Source organism: Schistocerca piceifrons, chromosome X, assembly GCF_021461385.2.
Source record: "Schistocerca piceifrons isolate TAMUIC-IGC-003096 chromosome X, iqSchPice1.1, whole genome shotgun sequence".
Taxonomy (NCBI): domain Eukaryota; kingdom Metazoa; phylum Arthropoda; class Insecta; order Orthoptera; family Acrididae; genus Schistocerca; species Schistocerca piceifrons.
In genome coordinates this window covers 348777223-348797675 of record NC_060149.1, presented here as the reverse complement: position 1 = coordinate 348797675, position 20453 = coordinate 348777223, and the positions used below count along the sequence as shown (strand labels likewise).

At 45.2% G+C, this 20453-nt stretch overlaps 2 protein-coding genes across 2 annotated transcripts in view; one reads left to right on the top strand and one right to left on the bottom strand.

Moving 5' to 3' along the window:
• The window catches only part of LOC124722347 (trithorax group protein osa-like), a 62890-nt gene extending 57831 nt beyond the window's left edge, over positions 1-5059 (bottom strand). Inside the window, exon 1 of the mRNA XM_047247520.1 lies at positions 4970-5059. Within this exon, the coding sequence (XP_047103476.1) occupies positions 4970-5059 (90 nt within the window). The remainder of the gene's footprint in view (positions 1-4969) is intronic.
• Positions 1-20453, top strand: part of LOC124721954 (katanin p60 ATPase-containing subunit A-like 1) — a 210563-nt gene that overhangs the window by 77042 nt on the left and 113068 nt on the right. The window contains exon 3 of the mRNA XM_047247120.1: positions 9798-10012. Within this exon, the coding sequence (XP_047103076.1) occupies positions 9838-10012 (175 nt within the window). The 5' untranslated portion in view covers positions 9798-9837. The remainder of the gene's footprint in view (positions 1-9797; positions 10013-20453) is intronic.

Sequence of the window (20453 nt, the reverse complement as noted above, 5' to 3'; positions counted from 1 at the left end):
AAAGGAATTCAAACGTCTCAAAAATGAGATCAACAGGAAGTGCAAAATGGCTAAGCAGGGATGGCTAGAGGACAAATGTAAGGATGTAGAGGCCTATCTCACTAGAGGTAAGATAGATACCGCCTACAGAAAAATTAAAGAGACCTTTGGAGATAAGAGAACGACTTGTATGAATATCAAGAGCTCAGATGGAAACCCAGTTCTAAGCAAAGAAGGGAAAGCAGAAAGGTGGAAGGAGTATATAGAGGGTCTATACAAGGGCGATGTACTTGAGGACAATATTATGGAAATGGAAGAGGATGTAGATGAAGATGAAATGGGAGATACGATACTGCGCGAAGAGTTTGACAGAGCACTGAAAGACCTGAGTCGAAACAAGGCCCCCGGAGTAGACAATATTCCATTGGAACTACTGACGGCCGTGGGAGAGCCAGTCCTGACAAAACTCTACCATCTGGTGAGCAAGATGTATGAAACAGGCGAAATACCCTCAGACTTCAAGAAGAATATAATAATTCCAATCCCAAAGAAAGCAGGTGTTGACAGATGTGAAAATTACCGAACTATCAGCTTAATAAGTCACAGCTGCAAAATACTAACACGAATTCTTTACAGACGAATGGAAAGACTAGTAGAAGCCAACCTCGGGGAAGATCAGTTTGGATTCCGTAGAAACACTGGAACACGTGAGGCAATACTGACCTTACGACTTATCTTAGAAGAAAGATTAAGGAAAGGCAAACCTACATTTCTAGCATTTGTAGACTTAGAGAAAGCTTTTGACAATGTTGACTGGAATACTCTCTTTCAAATTGTAAAGGTGGCAGGGGTAAAATACAGGGAGCGAAAGGCTATTTACAATTTGTACAGAAACCAGATGGCAGTTATAAGAGTCGAGGGACATGAAAGGGAAGCAGTGGTTGGGAAGGGAGTAAGACAGGGTTGTAGCCTCTCCCCGATGTTGTTCAATCTGTATATTGAGCAAGCAGTAAAGGAAACAAAAGAAAAATTCGGAGTAGGTATTAAAATTCATGGAGAAGAAATAAAAACTTTGAGGTTCGCCGATGACATTGTAATTCTGTCAGAGACAGCAAAGGACTTGGAACAGCAGTTGAATGGAATGAACAGTGTCTTGAAAGGAGGATATAAGATGAACATCAACAAAAGCAAAACAAGGATAATGGAATGTAGTCTAATTAAGTCGGGTGATACTGAGGGAATTAGATTAGGAAATGAGACACTTAAAGTAGTAAAGGAGTTTTGCTATTTGGGGAGCAAAATAACTGATGATGGTCGAAGTAGAGAGGATATAAAATGTAGGCTGGCAATGGCAAGGAAAGCGTTTCTGAAGAAGAGAAATTTGTTAACATCCAGTATTGATTTAAGTGTCAGGAAGTTATTTCTGAAAGTATTCGTATGGAGTGTAGCCATGTATGGAAGTGAAACATGGACGATAAATAGTTTGGACAAGAACAGAATAGAAGCTTTCGAAATGTGGTGCTACAGAAGAATGCTGAAGATTAGATGGGTAGATCACATAACCAATGAGGAAGTATTGAATAGGATTGGGGAGAAGAGAAGTTTGTGGCACAACTTGACCAGAAGAAGGGATCGGTTGGTAGGACATGTTCTGAGGCATCAAGGGATCACCAATTTAGTATTGGAGGGCAGCGTGGAGGGTAAAAATCGTAGAGGGAGACCAAGAGATGAATACACTAAGCAGATTCAGAAGGATGTACGTCGCAGTAGGTACTGGGAGATGAAAAAGCTTGCACAGGATAGAGTAGCATGGCGAGCTGCATCAAACCAGTCTCAGGACTGAAGACCACAACAACAAAACAACAATCATCTGTGTAAACGCCAATCTTTGCTACTGCCTCCAAACCACCCAAGAAGGACAAAAGATGGTTCAAATGGCTCTGAGCACTATGGGACTTAACATCTCAGGTCATCAGTCCCCTAGAACTTAGAACTACTTAAACCTAACTAACCTAAAGACATCACACACATCCATGCGCGAGGCAGGATTCGAACCTGCGACCGTAGCAGTCGCGCGGTTCCAGACTGTAGCGACTAGAACCGCTCGGCCACTCCAGCCGGCCCAAGAAGGACAACACATCGTCAGTTGGTTTGCCAGAAAAGGGAGAAATCAAATTAGCGGCGGCTGAATCCACCGATGTAGAAGATAAACTGGACGATAGCCCATCTTCTTTCACATCAACCATTTGCCTATACGTCTCTGCCAAGTCCATTGTTAACTGCTTTACCTGATTTATTAACGTACGAATCACCTCCCGCCCGGAAATACCATGCGTCCTGTACTCTGTCACTGACCTCAATACACAATTAAGTATAATAAAACAGCAACACACCGAGTGACATGGTGCAGTGCTTAACACACTGGACTCGCATTCGGGAGGACAACGGTTCAAATCTGTTTCCGACCATCCTGATTTAGGTTTTCCGTGATTTCTATAAATCGCTTCAAGCAAATGCCGGGATAGCTCCTTTGGAAGGGTACGGCCAACTTCCTTTCCATCCTTTCCTAACCCGATGGGACGATGACCTCGCTGTTTGGTCCCCTTCCCCAAATCAGCCAAAACAGCAACAACATCAGGACAATATCCTCTCACAATCATCGATTAAGGTAAGATAAAGTTCCGCCTTTTGGCCCAATCGTGCCCGACCCATCGCCGTGTCATCCTCTGCCAATGGTGTCACTGGATGCGAGATGGAGGGGCATGTGCTAATCCCTCCGCTCTCCCGGTCGTTGTCGGATTTCCTGATCTTGGAATAGCTGCTAATCGGTCGCGTAGATCCTCAATTGACCCACGTGAGGCTGAGTGCACCCCGTAACCTCCCTGCAAGGAAAAAATCCTGGCAGTGCCAGCAGTCGAACACGGGTCCTCCAGCTGGCAGTCAGCCGCGTTGACCACTCAACTACGGAGGTGGACTCTCGCAAATCTACAATACTATCTTACATCTTACGCATAATCATGAGACTTCAATTCCTTACACTGCCTAGCACCATCGTCATAACGTCGGCACCTAAAATGCTCTATTGATACAGTAGTGACTCAGTACATGGTACACACACTGTGCCCTAATAGTTTGCACTACAAGCACCTTATTGGTCATAAAGAGTGCTCCCTGAAATTGCCACGAAATTTTGACAAATCAGCCGTTCTTCCGACCTTATAAACACTACTCTAAAGTTCCGATAACACTCCCGCTTAGAAATCCTCTGCACGCTAAAGTAGAAGAACTAAACAAAGCAGTTAGTCCACTGTAATTATTCCTGCTAAGTGCTGCAGCCGGTATGAGATGCTGGGTCGGGCTGCCGGTAGCCGTATCGGAGTTGCTCCAGACACGCAAATGTAGAGGCCCGAGGTTGATGACATCTACAGTAGCAGGGTTGAGACGAGGTGGTGGGTTGAGCCAGGCTGTTGACCGGTGGTCGACCAAGAAAACAGCATTAACACTCACTCATTTTATTAGAAAAGTTACAACACTCCTAGCGTTGCTCCGTAACAGTTACACCCGCTTGTCGTGTGACGACAGTTGCCGGCGGTTACTGATACTGTGGCCGATCAGCAGCCGGCTTAACGTCAACAGTAGAGCAGGACTGACTCTGGTAACCTGCGGCAGCTCGTACACCGTCTCTGCAGGTCAGGGCAGTAGCCCAGACAATGAAGACCAAACAAGGTGAAGTAGACGCAATTTTTTACGGTGGTAGGAGTTTCACGACAACGTACTAAAACTCCACATTAATGGCGTGTAAGGGTGGGGGTGGGGGGGGCATTTATAGGTCACTTTATTAAGTTTTTCTCGAATAATTCATAAACCGCAGCTTCTAGCGAAAATTATTCCCAGTACAAATTGAAACTACATTAAATTTCGTACAAAAACGGTATTATATGTTTTTTCTTTAGAGCTAACATTTTCGGCGTTGCAGGGGATGGAAAAGCTGAAGATTATTAAAAATACTGTTTTCATGGTAAAAAATTACTGTTTACTGTTAAATAAGGTGGGGTAAGAACAAAAATATTAAATTTGTGTCCCACGTTTAAGTGCAGTAGCGATGCAATAAGGGATAAATTGTGTTCTATGGGTGTAAGAGAGTGGGGAGGCATAGGTAGAGGACAGAAGTGCAAGGGAAGTAGGCTGCCGAATTGTAGTCATGCACTTCTCTCCTTCATATGTCTGCGAAACGAAGAGCGAGTGGTGACTTCCCACCACTCTATGTAACTCGCCACCTCACAAGAAGCAACTATAGGGTGTTTCACAACGTTATACTACAATTGCCCTCCACAGGATGGTGTGTTTATTTTCCACAAAAGTGTGTTACACTACATGGGATACAGTTATGAGTTACTGTGCCACTAATACTAACGCAGAAACGCTTACGCTTTGCCAGTGATTAGTATGGCGGGCTGCAGAGGGTCTAAATAAGTTTGTGAAACACCCAGTAGTTGCTTCTTGTGATGTAGCGAGTGGAAATCACCTGTTCTGTCTTCAGGAGGGAACGGCATGACCACAGTCTGGCGAACTATCTTCCCTCGCACTTCTATCTTCACCCTCTCCACCCTGTTACACACTCGAGTATAATTTATGCCTCAGTAGGCTCTAAGATACTTATACGTGGTACAGACATTTAACATTTCATCTTAATCTACTTCATCTAACAACAGGCATTAATTTGATACCATCAGAACACTACTTTTAATAAACTGCGGGTTTTCCATCCCTCAGCAACGCCGAAACTATTGGTCGTAGAGGAAATACGAATAGTACGTTTTTTATTTTAATTTTTTACTGGGAAACAGTCTTGCTAGAAGCTATGGTTTTTGAGTCATTCAAACAAAACCTAAAAAAAGTTACATTTAACCCCCTCCCCCCCCCCCAACCACCACGCTCACACCCAACTGGTGGGGATTTATAGTATGTCGTTAATGACACTTCCTCATACAACTATACAAAATTTTGTGTCTATGTTTTTATTCTCGTAATTTTCCTTCATTGACCACAGGGCGCGCCTGTAGACAGGGTAGTCCGCCATGGTTCTTGTAGCGGATGACAGCTCACATCGGTAGTGTTCGCCATTCCTAGCGGAGGCGTACAGCGCAAGTACAGGCTGATGTCGGCTGTACAACTCCGGTCACGAACGGCTGACCTCCGAGGCAGAAATCCAGCTACTGCCGAAGTGAACCCGAGGTGGTCCACCAGTGGAAGGTGCCAACTTCACGGGAGTAGACTTAGAGCCAGTAGTCGGCTCGTCGACCATGTCACCCTGTTGCCTGATATCAACCTACAGCCGTAGTAGGTGCTGCGAGACTCCGATTATCTCTACTGGAAATAATGGGTATCTATACAGGTTTGGTGTCCAATAGTGCCGGGGCATTGCTTCTAAACACGTACCCCAAGACAGTGTTGCGGCCAGAATGTGGGCAAATGGCCTGCGACTTCCGTGGTCGCCCTGCCATTCTGCTTCGCCGACAGTACTGCGAGTACTGGCCTCTGACACGCAATGTGGAAACCAGAGGGTGTTACTGCCGCATCTCATGCAATGGTGTTTTGGTTCGCTCCGTGCCGAGTGGCGGTCGCGGCCTCCTTACAACAGCTGCGGCAATTCCGCTTAGTAGCACCGAAAACTAGTGGCGGCGGTATGAGACAGAGCACAAGCTCGGAATACGAAAGGATGATGAAGGAAATCGGCCATGGCCATTTCAAAGGAACTAGCTAGGCATTTTGCCGGAGAAGTTTAGGGATATCAGTAAAAACCTAAATCTGGGTGAGCGGACGGGGATTTGAACTGTCGTCCTCTAGAATGCGAGTCCATTGTGCTAATCACTGCGCCATCTTTCTCGGTCCAGATGATACGAGAGGACTTCAGAATGTAAGTTATACGTTATTATGGCAGGCAAAGAAACTTTTATTGAATGCTGTACTACTCTTTAAAATGGCAGACATACGTGACACTTGTTTTCGACATAGTCACCAGCTCTTTGTAAAACAACGATCGGATGTTCAACCAATCGTTCAGCGCCTCGACGATCCATCCCTTGCTGAGGCAGTCATTCGAGAACCACTGTGTGAACGTCCTCATCGTCGGAAAATTTGTAACTGCTGTAAATCACTTTCTCGATTGACTGAAAATTTCCGTCTGTGGCCCATATCGATGGTCTTCCTTCCCGTTCAGCATGACCCATGTCTGTGCGCCGTTGTCAGATTACCAGCTCTGTTTCACTATGGCTGGACGTGACATCGCATTTAGTTTAAATACCGCCAGAATTTCACGGTGACCCTGTGAATCATTTAGATGTTTCACCTATAAGAATTGTATATCTAAATTGTACACGTTTTCAACGTGAAATTCTGGCGCTCACTTACGCCCTGGAGTTCGTTTCCAACTGCCGCTCCCACAGTGTGATGCACACCGCAGCACTGCCACTGCAGCAGACCAAGAACATGTGCTCTCTTCTCAGAGTGCGCCACTCGTGCTGCGTAATGATCTTAGCCTGGGACGACGCGTGTAACTCTTTCAAGTCCCCTGACACTACGCGCTACGCCACGGAATCTCAAAGAGCGGAGCGAAGGAAAGTTGCAGTTATTTTGAACATAATTGAATCTACGTTTACGTTATTTTGTGCTCCATTTATCAAATTTTGTTGGTGGTAGCGTAGTTAATTTTAGCCTCCCATCAAATCTAACCTGAATGCCAGCAAATATTTAAAAGTATGAGCGAGTGATGACAGGCAGTGAGCGAGAATAGGCTTCTCATTTAAGGATAATCACGGTTAGTTCAAATATATGCTTACTTCTTAGTCGGAATTATAGCAGTTCCAGCTTCGACACATAGGTAGAACATTAAATAATTAATTTTTCACCTGCTCTCATATCCTCTCTCCATCGTCGTTATAGTATCCGAACAAATTAGTACTAGGAGTTAGTTACTACTGAAATGTTCAGTTACTGCTACCTGGAGTCCCATGTAGCGTACTGATATCATTACAGTTGTAACAACGATGCAGTCACAGATATTTAAAGAACGCGCACTCGCTTGCCATGATCCCAAATGCACTTGACGCTTGTTATCAATCCTGCCGCTTTTCACGTAATGTAGTGAGGTCTAACAAACTAGGTCAGTGCTATACGGTGCATTTGTGTAACTCCGTTTAATATACAGGGTGACCTAAAAGTTTGTTAACATTTTAAAACCCGCTAATTCAGGGAATAATGTAGATAGGGAGGTAAAAATTGATATACATGCCTGAAATGACATGGTGTTTCACTGAAACCAAAAACGAGTGCAAAAACTGGCTAACAGACAATGCTGGACAGTAAAATGTCAGTGTCGCCGCATGAGAATCGTGTATAAAATGAGCTGTAATGAGAGAAGGTTTATAAACACGTGCTGGAAGGTACGACCTTTATTCAGTATGGCGCTCCTCTCCATATTGCTATGCTTGTGAAAGACGTCTTGTGTACATCGCTTGGTGAGGATCGAATGCTGCGTTGTCACGTCCGTCATCCTTGACCTCCCAAGTCCCCAGCCCTTAATCCGTGTCATTATTGATTGTGGGGTCATCTGCAGTCGCAAGCCTACCACGATCATCCGATTTCATTAGGAATGCTAAAAGAAAACATCCGACGGCAGTTTCTCACCATACCTACTGTTCAGTGCTGTTCACAACATTGTCGCTCCACTACAGGTATTGTTGATGAATGACAGCCGATATGTTGAGCATGTGTTACAAAAAGCACCGTCTTTCCCAAAAATCAATTTTTATGCTAATTATTACTTTTGTATACACGTCAAAAACAGTTTTGCATCACCCCGATTCCAGGAACTCCTGAAGATAGACGTTGACTGTGGTTATTGTATCACACACACAGTCCCTTTGACTGTCACTAAACCCACCCGAAGATGTAAACAACCATGCATGAGCAGCGCCTATTAGACGGAGGGGGTCCGACAGCCGATCAGTTCCACTCATTACACCAGGAAGGAGGTACACAGCACGTGTTGTCTGTAGTTCAACCGTACCTAGACGGTCAATACCGCGGTTCGATCGCTTCTGCATTGTTACTTTGTGCCAGGAAGGGCTCTCAGCAAGGGAACTGTCCAAGCGTCTCGGAGTGAACCAAAGTGATGTTGTTTGAACATGGAAGAGATACAAAGAGACAGGAACTATTGATGACATGCCTCGCTCAGGCCACCCAAGGGCTGCTACTGCAGTGGATGATCGGTACCTACGGATTATGGCTCGGAGGAATCCTGACAGCAACGTCAGAATGTTGAATAATGCAGCCACAGGACGTCGTGTTACGACTCAAACTGAGCGCAATAGGCTGCATCATGCGTAACTTCACTCCCGACGTCCAAGGCGAGATCCATCTGTGCAACCACGACACCATGCAGTACGGTATAGATTTGCCCAACAACATTCCGAAAAGGCCGCTCAGGATCGGCATCGCGTTCTCTTCAACGATGAGTGTCGCATGTGCCTTCAATCAGACAATCATCGGAGACGTGTTTGGAGGCAACTCGGTCACGCCAAACGCCTTAGACACACTGTCCAGCGAGTGTAGCAAGGTGGAGGTTCCCTTCTGTTTTGGGATGGCATTATGTGGGACCGACGTACGCCGCTGGTGGTCATGGAAGGCACCGTAACGGAAGTACGATACGTGAATGCCATCCTCCGACCTATAGTACAACTATATCAGCAGCATATGGGTGAGGTATTCGTCTTCATGGACGACGATTAGCGCCCCCGTCGTGCACATCTTGTGAATGACTTCCTTCAGGATAACAAAATCTCTCGACTAGAGTGACCAGCATGTTCTCCAGACATGAACCCTATCGAACATACCTGGGATAGATTGAAAAGGGCTGTTTATGAACGACGTGAAGCACTCTGAGGCATCTACTTTGAATCGCCGTTGAAGAGTGGGACAATCTGGACCAACAGTGCCTTGATTAACTTGTGGATAGTATGGCACGACGAATACAGGCATGCATCAATGCAAGAGGACGTGCTACTGGGTATTAGGGGTACCGACGTGTACAGTAATCTGGACCACCACTTCTGAAGGCCTCGCTGTATGGTGGTGCAATATGCAATGTGTGGGTTTCATGAGCAATAAAAATGGCGGAAATGATGTTTATGTTTATCTGTATACCAATTTTCTGAACAGGTTCCGGAACTCTCGGAACCGAGGTGAAGCAAAATTTTTTTGATGTGTTTATTATGTGAAACGCCATGCGCTGGTGATTTGCTGAACTTTTTTGGTTTCAAGAAAACCCCATCTAATTCCAAGCATGTGTGTATATTTTTACCTCTCTGTCTACATTTCCCCGCGAAGTATTGAATTTTCTAATTTTAACTGACGTTTGGATCACCCCGTACAAACAACAGACATTGTCTTGCGTACGTATCACTTACTGTCGCCAAGTGGGGTATTTTTATTTCAAAGCAACAGTTCCATTTTGTACCCGTGCGAATAGGCATCACCATTTGTCTATATTATCTCGAGATAAATAGCTCTGTCTTTTATACGTGCAACTTATTACCGCAACTTGTGGTCTCGTCAAGGAACAATAGATTCCACGTCTTTCCCATACGATATTACTTCTGTTGCAGGAGATGTTCAGTCATATAAATAATGGAACTGGTAGAGATTTTTATTGTGCATTCGTTGTCCGAGCATACAGCAAATGTTCCCTCTGGCAATGCTAACACATGATAGGCAGAGATCGGCAGTACGCATTTAGCCGACTGCGTGCTGTGTTGCAGCCCGAGGTCGTCGCACTCTGCGCTGCACCAGGTGACGCGGATGATGGACGCGATGACGCTGCTGGAGCCGTTCGCCTTCACCAAGATGACGACGACGCGCTGGCAGTCGCACGCGCCGCCCCCGCAGCCACAGCGCCGGACAGCCGCCACGCAGCACCCGCAGCCCGCTCACCGCCCACGCGCCCGCCTGCACAGGAACAAGTCACCCGCCACAGGTCAGTCGCTCGCAAACCGCCTACCCTCACTTTGTGGCTGTGGCGGTTTGTCAACGGGTACCGTACAATATTTACATACACTATATGATCAAAAGTATCCAGACACCTATTAGTGGACGTTAATAAGGGGTGCGTGCTTCCTTCGCCTTTATAACGACTTCAGTTCTGCTGGGGACACGTTCAATGACGTGTCTCAATGACTGTGGAGGAATGGCATTCTTCCTCGAGAGTCGAAACCAGAGATGGTAGTGATGTTGGATGCTGGGGTCTGGAGTAAAGTTGACGTTCTGACTCACGCTAAAGGTTTTTCTTTGCGTTCATGCCGGCACTCTAAGCAGGCCACTCCATTTTAGGCATATTATTGGCCACAAAACATTATCTCACAGATGCTGCTTTACGACAGGGAACATTGTCCCGCTGGCATAAACCAGGATTGTCTCCGAAGTGTTCCACTGCTGTACGCAGTACAGCGCTTTCTTAAGTGCAGTAAGGAAGCCACATCCTAGCCACGAAAAATGCACCCATACGGCCATCTGTAACCGTATTTCACCGTAGGCACTATATATCATGGCAAGCAACGTTCTGTAGGCACTCAACAAACTAAAACCTCTCTATCGGATTCTCGATGGGTGTAGCGTGATTCATCACTCAAAATCACTCGTTTCCAACAACTCACTCTTCAGTGGCGTCGCACTTTACATCACTACAAGTGTCTCTTTGCGCTGACTACAGAAATTTGTGACTTAACAGGAATTATTCCATAAGAGTACGCCATTCTTTTCGACTCCTTATGCAGTCATTATGCTAGATGCACTGAGATTCGTGAGTAATTTTTACCGCTGATTTCATACGACTTTTTACAATCAGCCTACCCCAGTGCTCGACGGTCCCTGTTGGTCGATACATTGAGTCTGCATGGTCTTGGTTTAGCTGTTGTTGTTCCTTTGCATTTCCACTTCACAATCGCGTCACCAGTCGACTTGTGAAGCTTTAGAACGGCCGAAATATCCGTGATGGATTCATTACTTAGGTGACATGCAGTGACTATACAGTCCATGTTCGAAGTCACTAAGCTCTCCTGACCGACCCATTCTGCCGTTACTACTCCTCTACTGACAACACACTCCACACCTCCGTTTCTACTGGCGGATCCGCCTCACGTGACATCCAGTGGTCAGTTCCGTATTATATAAGGGTAACCGTATACTTCTGCTCAAATAGTGAATGTTGATACTACAGCTATGAGTTGGCCATTTGTTTTCCCTGGAACATTTTTCATGAAATCTCCAGTCACAGCCTTCGCTCTATGAATGATAGTATGCTGGAATAAAAGAGAAGAGGGTGAGCGCTTGTGATCCCCCGTCTTCGAGTTCATTAAAAATTTTGTATCTGCTCCAGCGCGTGGATCTGCTCCTGTGAACCGCTTCTGCAAAAAAGGCCGAGAGTAAAGGACGCGAGTAGGAGCAGGAAAGGGTGAAGTACTTCGGTACTGCGTGTAAATTTAAAGCACCTTTACTATAGGAAGAATATGAATACTTAAATTGTTACTTAACTTTGGCGTTCATGCGAAGCCGTACATCAATCAAAGCTAACATCGACTAGAAGTTTCAAAGGCAAAATCTGTAGTGGCTCGTCCACTATGCAATAGAAACTATCTTGCTAGGTCGTCTGCTCGTAATCAAATGGGTTGAACGTGGAGCGGCGCTCGTCGAGCTCCACATCGTCGGCTAGAGGGCGCTGTGGTCGGAGTTGTTCGTCCGCTCTCGTAGTGCCAACCTAAGAACTTGTACCTAAGCCGTCGCATCGTAGCTATCGATACCACAAAAATTGTGGCAGTATCGTGAGGGGGATGCTGTTCCGGCCGTAGTGAAGCATCTATCCCACTTGCTAGGACGAAACCACGGAAAATCTAAATCTGAGCTGAGACTTTTAACTCGATCCTCTGACCCACCAGTCCAGTGAAGAGGGCATCAGCCACTTCCAGTTGGTTTACACAGTGTGAGAAGCAGACAGCTGTTCCGTATTACCTCAAAATCTTCATAATTCAGGATCCGAGGGGTTATCATCAGCTGAAAAAAAACCAGAACGCATTGACATACCATAGTGTCTCAACTACGATATTTCTCTCAGCGAACAAGATACTCCAGTAGCTAGAACTAACTTGACTAAAAACCATCGTTGGACTGGTACTAGCTGAAAAATCCATACTCCTTCAGTGACGTCATTTACATCTACATCTACGTGATTACTCTGCTATTCACAATAAAGTATCTGGCAGAGGGTTCAATGAACCACCTTCAAGCTGTCTCTCTACCGTTCCACTCGCGAACGGCACGTGGGAAAAACGAGCACTTGAATTTTTCTGTGTGAGCCCTGATTTTTCTTATTTTATCGTGATGATCATTTCTCCCTATGTAGGTGGGTGGCAACAGAATGTTTTCGCAATCGGAGGAGAAAACTGGTGATTCACATTTCATGAGAAAATCCCGTCGCAACGAAAAACGCCTTTGTTTTCATGATTACCACTTCAATTCACGTATCATGTCTGTGACACTATCTCCCTTATTTCGCGGTTATACAAAACGAGCTGCCCTTCTTTGAGCTTTTTCGATTTCATCCGTCAGTCCCACCTGATGCGGATCCCACGCAGCACAGCAATACTGCAGAATAGGGTGGACAAGCGTGTTGTAAGCAGTCTCTTTAGTACACCTGTTGCATTTTCAAAGTGTTCTGCCTATGAATCGCAGTCTTTGGTTTGCTCTACCCACAATATTATCTATGTGATCGTTCCAATTTAGGTTATTTATAATTGTAATCCCTAAGTATTTGTCTGAATTTACAGCCTTAAGATTTGTGTGACTTATCGGGTAATCGAAATTTAGCGGATTTCTTTTAGCACTCGTGTGAATAACTTCACACTTTTCTTTATTCAGGGTCAATTGCCACTTTTCGCACCATACAGATATCTTATGTAAATTATTTTGCTTGTATTTTTGATCATCTGATGACTTTACAAGACGGTAAATGACAGCATCATCTGGAAACAATCTAAGACGGCTACTCAGATTGTCCCCTATGTCGTTAATATAGACCAGCAACAATAGAGGGCCTATAATACTTCCTTGGGGAATGCCGGATATACTTCTGTTTTACTCGATGACTTTCCGTCTATTACTACGAATGTGACCTTTCTGACAGGAAATCACGAATCCAGTCGCAGCCTACTCCGTAGGCTACGGTTTAGATAGTTTTGATGCACGGCAGTTCTTTAGTTTCACGAGCCTTATTTTATGTGCTGTCACCGTCTATCTCTAATAGTTACTAGAAAGTTAGGTAGGAGCTTCATTTCCGGTAACTTTTCTTGAATGGAGAGGTCTGCAATTGGGTCCAAGGCGCGTGACATGCTGCGTGAATCAGTAAGTGTCAACATTGACACATGAGCCGCCGAAATTGAGTCAGGCTGAAAGGAGTTACACCAGGCTGGGTGGTGGGAGTGCTGGCTCCGCTTCCAAATGACAAATCTGTGGCCTGCGTTTGCCACGAATCTTACAAGTCTCCGGTCGGATTTCAACATACATTGAACGACTCAGATATTACTATTTGTCAGTTTTCCTGGATTCTTGACAGAACTTTGGGTTTGACCACATTCCTGCATTTGTATAAGGCGCAGACAAATGAAAACTAGACAGATGGGAAAAAAGGAAGAAAAGTCTTCATTATTTCAAAAGTAATCGCCATAATTGTTAATACATTTATCCCACTGTGAGACAAGACGGTCAGTGGCTTCACGGAAAAGTTTGCGGTTGCTTACGGAACCGTGATTTTACCCGGGCTTGTACCTCTTCGTCCGAAGCAAATCGACTGCCACTAGTATCTTACTTCAGGGCACCAAAATTATGGATATCGCATGGGAAGAGATTGGGACTCTATGGAGTATGTGTAAGGGCATCCGAGTGAAACTTCTGCAGCGTAGTCGAAACGTGAGGGCGGGCATTTTGTTGACAGGTTGTGTTGACTACATTGCAGTCGTTTCGCTGGGAATCTCTTACACGTACCCCATACAGTCCCGATCCCTCCCCATGCGATTTCCAGATTTGTGGAACCGCCGGCCGCAGTGGCCGAGCGGTTCTAGGCGCTTCAGTCTGGAACCACGCGACCACTACGGTCGCAGGTTCGAATCCATCCTCGGGCTTGGATGTGTGTGATGTTCATAGGTTAGTTATGTTTAAGTAGTTCTAAGTTATAGGGGACTGATGACCTCAGATGTTAAATCCCATAGTGCTCAGAACCATTTGAACCATTTTTTTGGAACCCTGACGAACGATACTCGTGGCTGTAGATTTGCTTCGGACGAAGAGGTGCACGGATGGGTACAATCATCATTTTGTAGGCAACCGCAAACACTTTTCCAAGAAGGTAGTGACCCCCTTGCCTCGCAGAGGGATAAATGTATCAACACTTTGCTGACCGGCGATACCACAGCGGTGTCGTGCGCGAAATAGTCGTCAAAGACCAACGACACAACAGTGGTGTCGTGTGCACAGTATCGCCGGGAGGCCGGCGACATCACAGTGGGGTCGTGAGCATATTATCGCACAGTGGCCTGTGACAGCACTTAAGTATCATTTTCATTCTGTTGGTGTTTTGTTTAGGTAACAATAAGTTACACACCCCATCAAGTTTTTTGTTTTTATAAGTACTTGTGCACTTTCATCATGGCAGACGGAAGAGACGATACGAATATTTACGATGAATGCGCGGACGTCTTGTCTGACGTTCAGGCGTGATTGGGAAGAAGACATTGGATATCAAAAAAATGAAAATTAAGCAAAATCGTCAGAGGATAGATAGTGAAATACGTCCAAGAAGAACTCGGCGAACGCTACGGTTGCCATCTGATTCGGAAGAATTTACTGAGGACCAATAACAAATTTGAAGGATCTCCGGGTCCACACATGTTTCCCAAAGATACACAGAGCGTGGTGGATATCGTAGAATTATGTATTGGGAACGATCTGTTTGAATATATTAGCAACGAAACCAATAAGTATTACAGTCAAAATTTCAATAGAAGGGAACTGGATTTTAAAAAATGCCAAATTTGTCGATGTTATGGGGCCCGAACTTCGTTGATAGACACACCGATATTTTGCAAAACGATTCAGACAAATATTATCATTTTTACATTTTTCCGACAACAACAATAAACCGAATAATGCCGACCGGCTTTTCAAAGTGCAATTCGTAACTGATTATTTTTCCATAAAGTTTAAAGAAACGTTTAATCTAAGTCAAAACATCTCAGTTGATGAAGGAATGAAACCATGGCGTGGACAGTTAAATTTTAAAGTTTACAATCCGTCGAAAATTACCAAATATGGCTTTCGGAGCTGTGTGATTCGAGTAAGGGATACATTTCCTCATTCGAGATATGTTCCGGCGCTGGACAACCTTTAGGAAAAACAATGATGGAACTATTGACACCTTCTTATGGAAAGTGGCATCACCTCTGCATAGATAATTATTATAACAGTGTAGAACTTGCAGAGAAGTTACTTGAAAAGAAAATTCGAGTTTGTGGAACGATACAGCAAAATGGAGGATTTCCGGAAAAATTAAAGCTCGCAAAAATCAATGTGTTTGAAGCTTGTCATTAACCCAAAGGTGACAAGCGGCCGGCGACAAGCCAATCCGAATTAGCGCTGCCGGCACCAAGCGAATAAATTTATAAGAGACGGGCGGACGGCAAAGTGTCAACAGTTATGGCGATTACATCTGAAATAATGAACACTTTACTTACTTTTATCCATCTGCCTCATTTTCATACAACTGCCCCTTATACTACATTGCATGACTGAAGATGAATGTGGTATTTGAGATTCCATCGTAATCTCACGACTGTGCACATCCGACTGCTAATCTCTCCCTAGCCCATTTTAGTGTCGACCGGTTGGAAACATGCTCATTGCTGTGTTCTATCGCGCGATAGATTGAAACGCCGCGCCGGTTCATCTAGAGCCCGGCGGCCCGGATAAGCGTTCGTCGGCACGAGTGCAGAGTGCACTGCTCACGGCCACCGCAGCGCCACTGCCCGCTTCAGCGGACTTGGCTTGGCTTCACAAGGAGTGCCGGACACACATTCCGCCGCCAGATACCCATCATCTGTGGTACAAAGCGTGTGTGTTGTGAGGCCTCACGAGCTTGATGTCGTTGTTGCTGCCGTAGGGCTTGTTTGCCACGCTGTGTAACATTTTTCGAGCACGACTGTCATGCTTTCGTGGTTGTTTTATTTGCCTGTTGCGTTTTTATACATTGTCAGTTGTGTAATTTTGGTCTCTGGCGGTTTCCTGATGAGTGTAGTTCCATTTGCGCAATTTGCAGGGCCAAGGGTGCCAACTGGCTCCGCTCATACCGACCTGCTTTCGTCCACTGCCCCTGTGAGGCAACCTTCTTGTTTCACCTTGAGCCCATTTTACACGAACAACTTCTTGTCTCAGTTGAGAACTCGTGGCAAGTGAGTCTACTGCAACAACTCGGACGTTTTATCCTGTACTCTGTCTCGTCCGTCACGAGTGGCCATTTTCGTTTACACGGCTGCACCAAAATTCGTGCGTTGTCGGAGCTGTCTGCTGTGCAGTTTGGCACCTGCAAGGTGACAGTGACTTAGCGAGGAACCATCATTTTCATGGCTTTATGCTGTACGTGTCGCTTCACGTTTCCTCTTCACTATCACATCTGAAAAAGTAGACCTAGGGATGTTTAGGAGTGTGGAAATCTCGCGCACAGACGTATGGCATAACTGACATCCAATCACCTGACCACGCTCGAAGTCCGCGAGGTCCGCGGAGCGCCCCATTCTCCGCTCTCGCGATGTCTAATGGCTACTGAGGTCTCTGATATGGAGTACCTGCCAGTAGGTGGCAGCACAATGCACCTAATATGAAAAACGTATGTTTTTGGGGGTGTCCGGATACTTTTGATCACATAGTGTATATGAGCAGAGCAGTAACGAATGGGGAATCATTCTAGCGACGATAAGTAGCGCAAATGCGGAAATCCGCTGACTTAAGCGACTTTGACAAAAACCAGATTGTTTTGGCCCAGTGCCTGTAAGCGAGCATCTAGTAAACGGCGAAGCTAGTCGGCTTTTCGCTTGCTACTGTCGTGACCGTCTATGGAAAGTGGTTGAAGAATGATGAAACCAGGAGCAGATGACAATACGTTTTACAATATATGTACAAAGTAAAAGCCTAGACAATGCGTAAATAATAACGTAAATGAATAAACGTTCATACCTCATCACGGAACATAGGGATCGGAGGCTTGCCTGCTCTCTAAAGCAGGATAGGTGGCGATCTGTGGCATATCTAACTACAGAGTACAGTGCTGGTGCAGGCACAAGTGTTTTGGAGCACACCATTCGGCGCACAGTGATGTTCCGCAGCAGAGGACCCCTACGTGCTCCCACGTTGACCCAACAACATCGTCGGTTATAATTACAGTGGGCACGGGATCACCGTGACTGGGCAGCGGGTCAGTGGAACTGTGTCGCCTGGTCGGATGAATCCCATTTATTGATAAACCAAGTCGATGGTCGTGTCCAGATACGCCTTCATCCAGGCGCTCTGCTGCTCGAAACATGCAGCGCACCACGGACGCAGGCCAGTCTGAGTAGTATTATGGCATGGGGGAGATTCGCCTGGGCTTCCATGGGACCTGCGGAAGTAATCTAAGGCACCATGACACATCTGGACTCCATGAACATTATTGGGGACCACCTGTAACTCCTTATGCTTGATGTCTTCCTCAACAGCGATGGCATCTTCCAGCAGGATAACAGTCCGTGTCAGAAGGCAAGAATCGTGCTGCAATGGTTTGAGGAGCATGATTGTGAGCTCACGTTGATGTCTTGGTCATAAAATTCGGCTTATCTGAATCAGATTAAACCCAACTGGGACGCTATCGGGCACCAGCATTTTTATAACGATTCTTTTCCCAAAACATTGACTTGTACTTCAGAGTGAAGCCATTTTGTTAAAAACCATTTAAAATACCCGTACGTATTACGTTAGACAATATCATCAGTTTCAAAGCAGTTTTTGAAATTTTGTTCTAGGTCGAAAATTGTGGCGTTCAGAGCTCCCACCAGCCGCCTTCGCACTCTGTGAAGATTTTTCGTCGATGTCGTGTAGTGTCTTCTGGGCGCAAATCTTTTACTTAAAAAGACAGAAAACAATCTTAAGGGTGTACAATAAATGTCTAAAGTCAGTTTGGTAATTTGTTTGTTTTTAGTTGGAAAAAAAAGGAACGTGTACATCGGTTCCAAATCGAGCGTCACCCTGGTCTACCTCCCTTAACTTCTGATGATAGCAGACGACGACATAATCTGTTCTGCGCATGCAAAGTCTGAAACATACTCAAGATTTCATAGCTCCACACTAGGCGCAGGCAGTCGGTCACTGACGTCACTGTTCCGCTCCCTACTTAGCTGGCTGCTGATTTACACGCAAGCACAGAATGCGCACCAACAATGAGTAGTCGTTTGTGGCGAGAAAGTCGCTGGTGTAAAATGGGGTTTGAGTGTAGGAAACCAGCATACCACAGCCCGTGGCACTACCTCGTTACCCGCTTGTGTCGTTAGTTCTGAGGGACTGGCTCTGCTCTGGAAACCTCCTTGCAGGTACTAACGAAAGGGCAACCAGGTTCACTGGCAGCAAACCCCTCCACTTTTGAAGCTGGTGACTCTGGCCAATACCCTCTTAGCCACCGTAATTGAGGCAAAGATTTATGAACTATCGTCCTTAGTTCACTCCTTCCCTACTCCAAATCCCCACCACCACCCCTCTATGCCACTTGGGCTGTTATCCATTGTTTATTTCGGACCTAATTTATTACCCTGGAGTGGATCTTATGGGTTGAAGGACAAATGTTGGTGTTTATTTAGAATGTAATATATTACCCAATTAATTATCCTTATCACTACAGTTTATTACCTTATCGCTGATATTTATTACCCAATTGGGATAATTTGTGACTCAATATGGCGGATGCAGTACGGCCAACACTATGACATCACAATCAAACTTGACTGAGAGGGTTCTGGGCAATGATTATGACCTACAAGGGGCGTTTGAAAAGTCCATGCAAAAATAAAAACTACTTACGTGTTTGGGGTAAACCTTTTCTATTTTTCGACATAGTCTCCTTTTAGACTTATACACTTCGTCCAACGCTGTTCTAATTTGTTGATCCCTTCCGAATAATAGAAATTGTCCAAGTCTGCAAAATAGCTATTAGTTGCTGCAATCACCTCCTCATTTGAATAAAATCTTTGTCCCGCCAGCTATTTCTTCAAATTGGGGAACAAATAGTAGTCCAATGGAGCCAAGTCTGGAGAATAGGGGGGATGTGAAACGAGTTAGAATCCTATTTCCATTAATTTTGCGACCACAACTGCTGAGGTGTGTGCTGAAGCATTGTCATGATGGAAAAGGACTTTTTTGCGGTCCAATCGCCTGCGTTTTTCTTTCAGCTCGGTTTTCAAACGGTCCAATTATGACGAATAATATGCACCTGTAATAGTTTTACCCTTTTCCAGATAGTCGATGAGGATTATCCCTTGTGAATCCCAAAAGACAGTAGCCATAATCTTTCTGGCCGAAGGAATTGTCTTCGCCTTTTTTGGTGCAGATTCTCCCTTGGTAAACCCAATGTTTAGATTGTTGTTTGGTCTCTGGAGTACGAGGTTTCATCCACACTGTCGAAACGATACTTAAAGTCCAGCGGATTCTTCCTGAACAGCTGCAAACCATCCTTGCAACACTTCACACGATTCCGTTTTTGGTCAAGCGTGAGCAGTCGCAGAACTCATCTTGCGGATAGCTTTCTCATGTCCAAATGTTTATGAAAAATATTATGTACCCATTCATTCGAGATGCCCACAGCACTAGCAATCTCAGGCACCTTAACTCTTTTGTCATCCATCACTATATCATGGATTTTATCAATGATTTCTGGAGTCGTAACCTCCATGAGGCGTTCAGAGCGTTCAACGTCACTTGTGCCCATATGGCCACTCCGAAAATTTTGAAACCACTTATAAACTGTTCTAATTGAAGGTGCAGAGACACCGTAATGTTTATCAAGCTTCTCCTTAGTCTCCTGTGTCGTTTTGTAATGTTTAATCACCACACGAAATTCTTTTTCGTCCATTTTTTGACAATCGCTCGAATTCCTTGATTCACACGAATGCCAAACACACAGAAATAGACCAATATGGCTGAAACTTGGTGTGCGTTCTTTCCAAAGATGCTACTAGCTAAACATGACCTCGATATACACCGGTGGTGCCATCTCTCGGATTTTGCAAGGACTTTTCAAACGCCCCTCGTATCATTACTATCTGCCTCCCTCTTATTCCCCCTGCCCCCCCTCCACCTTC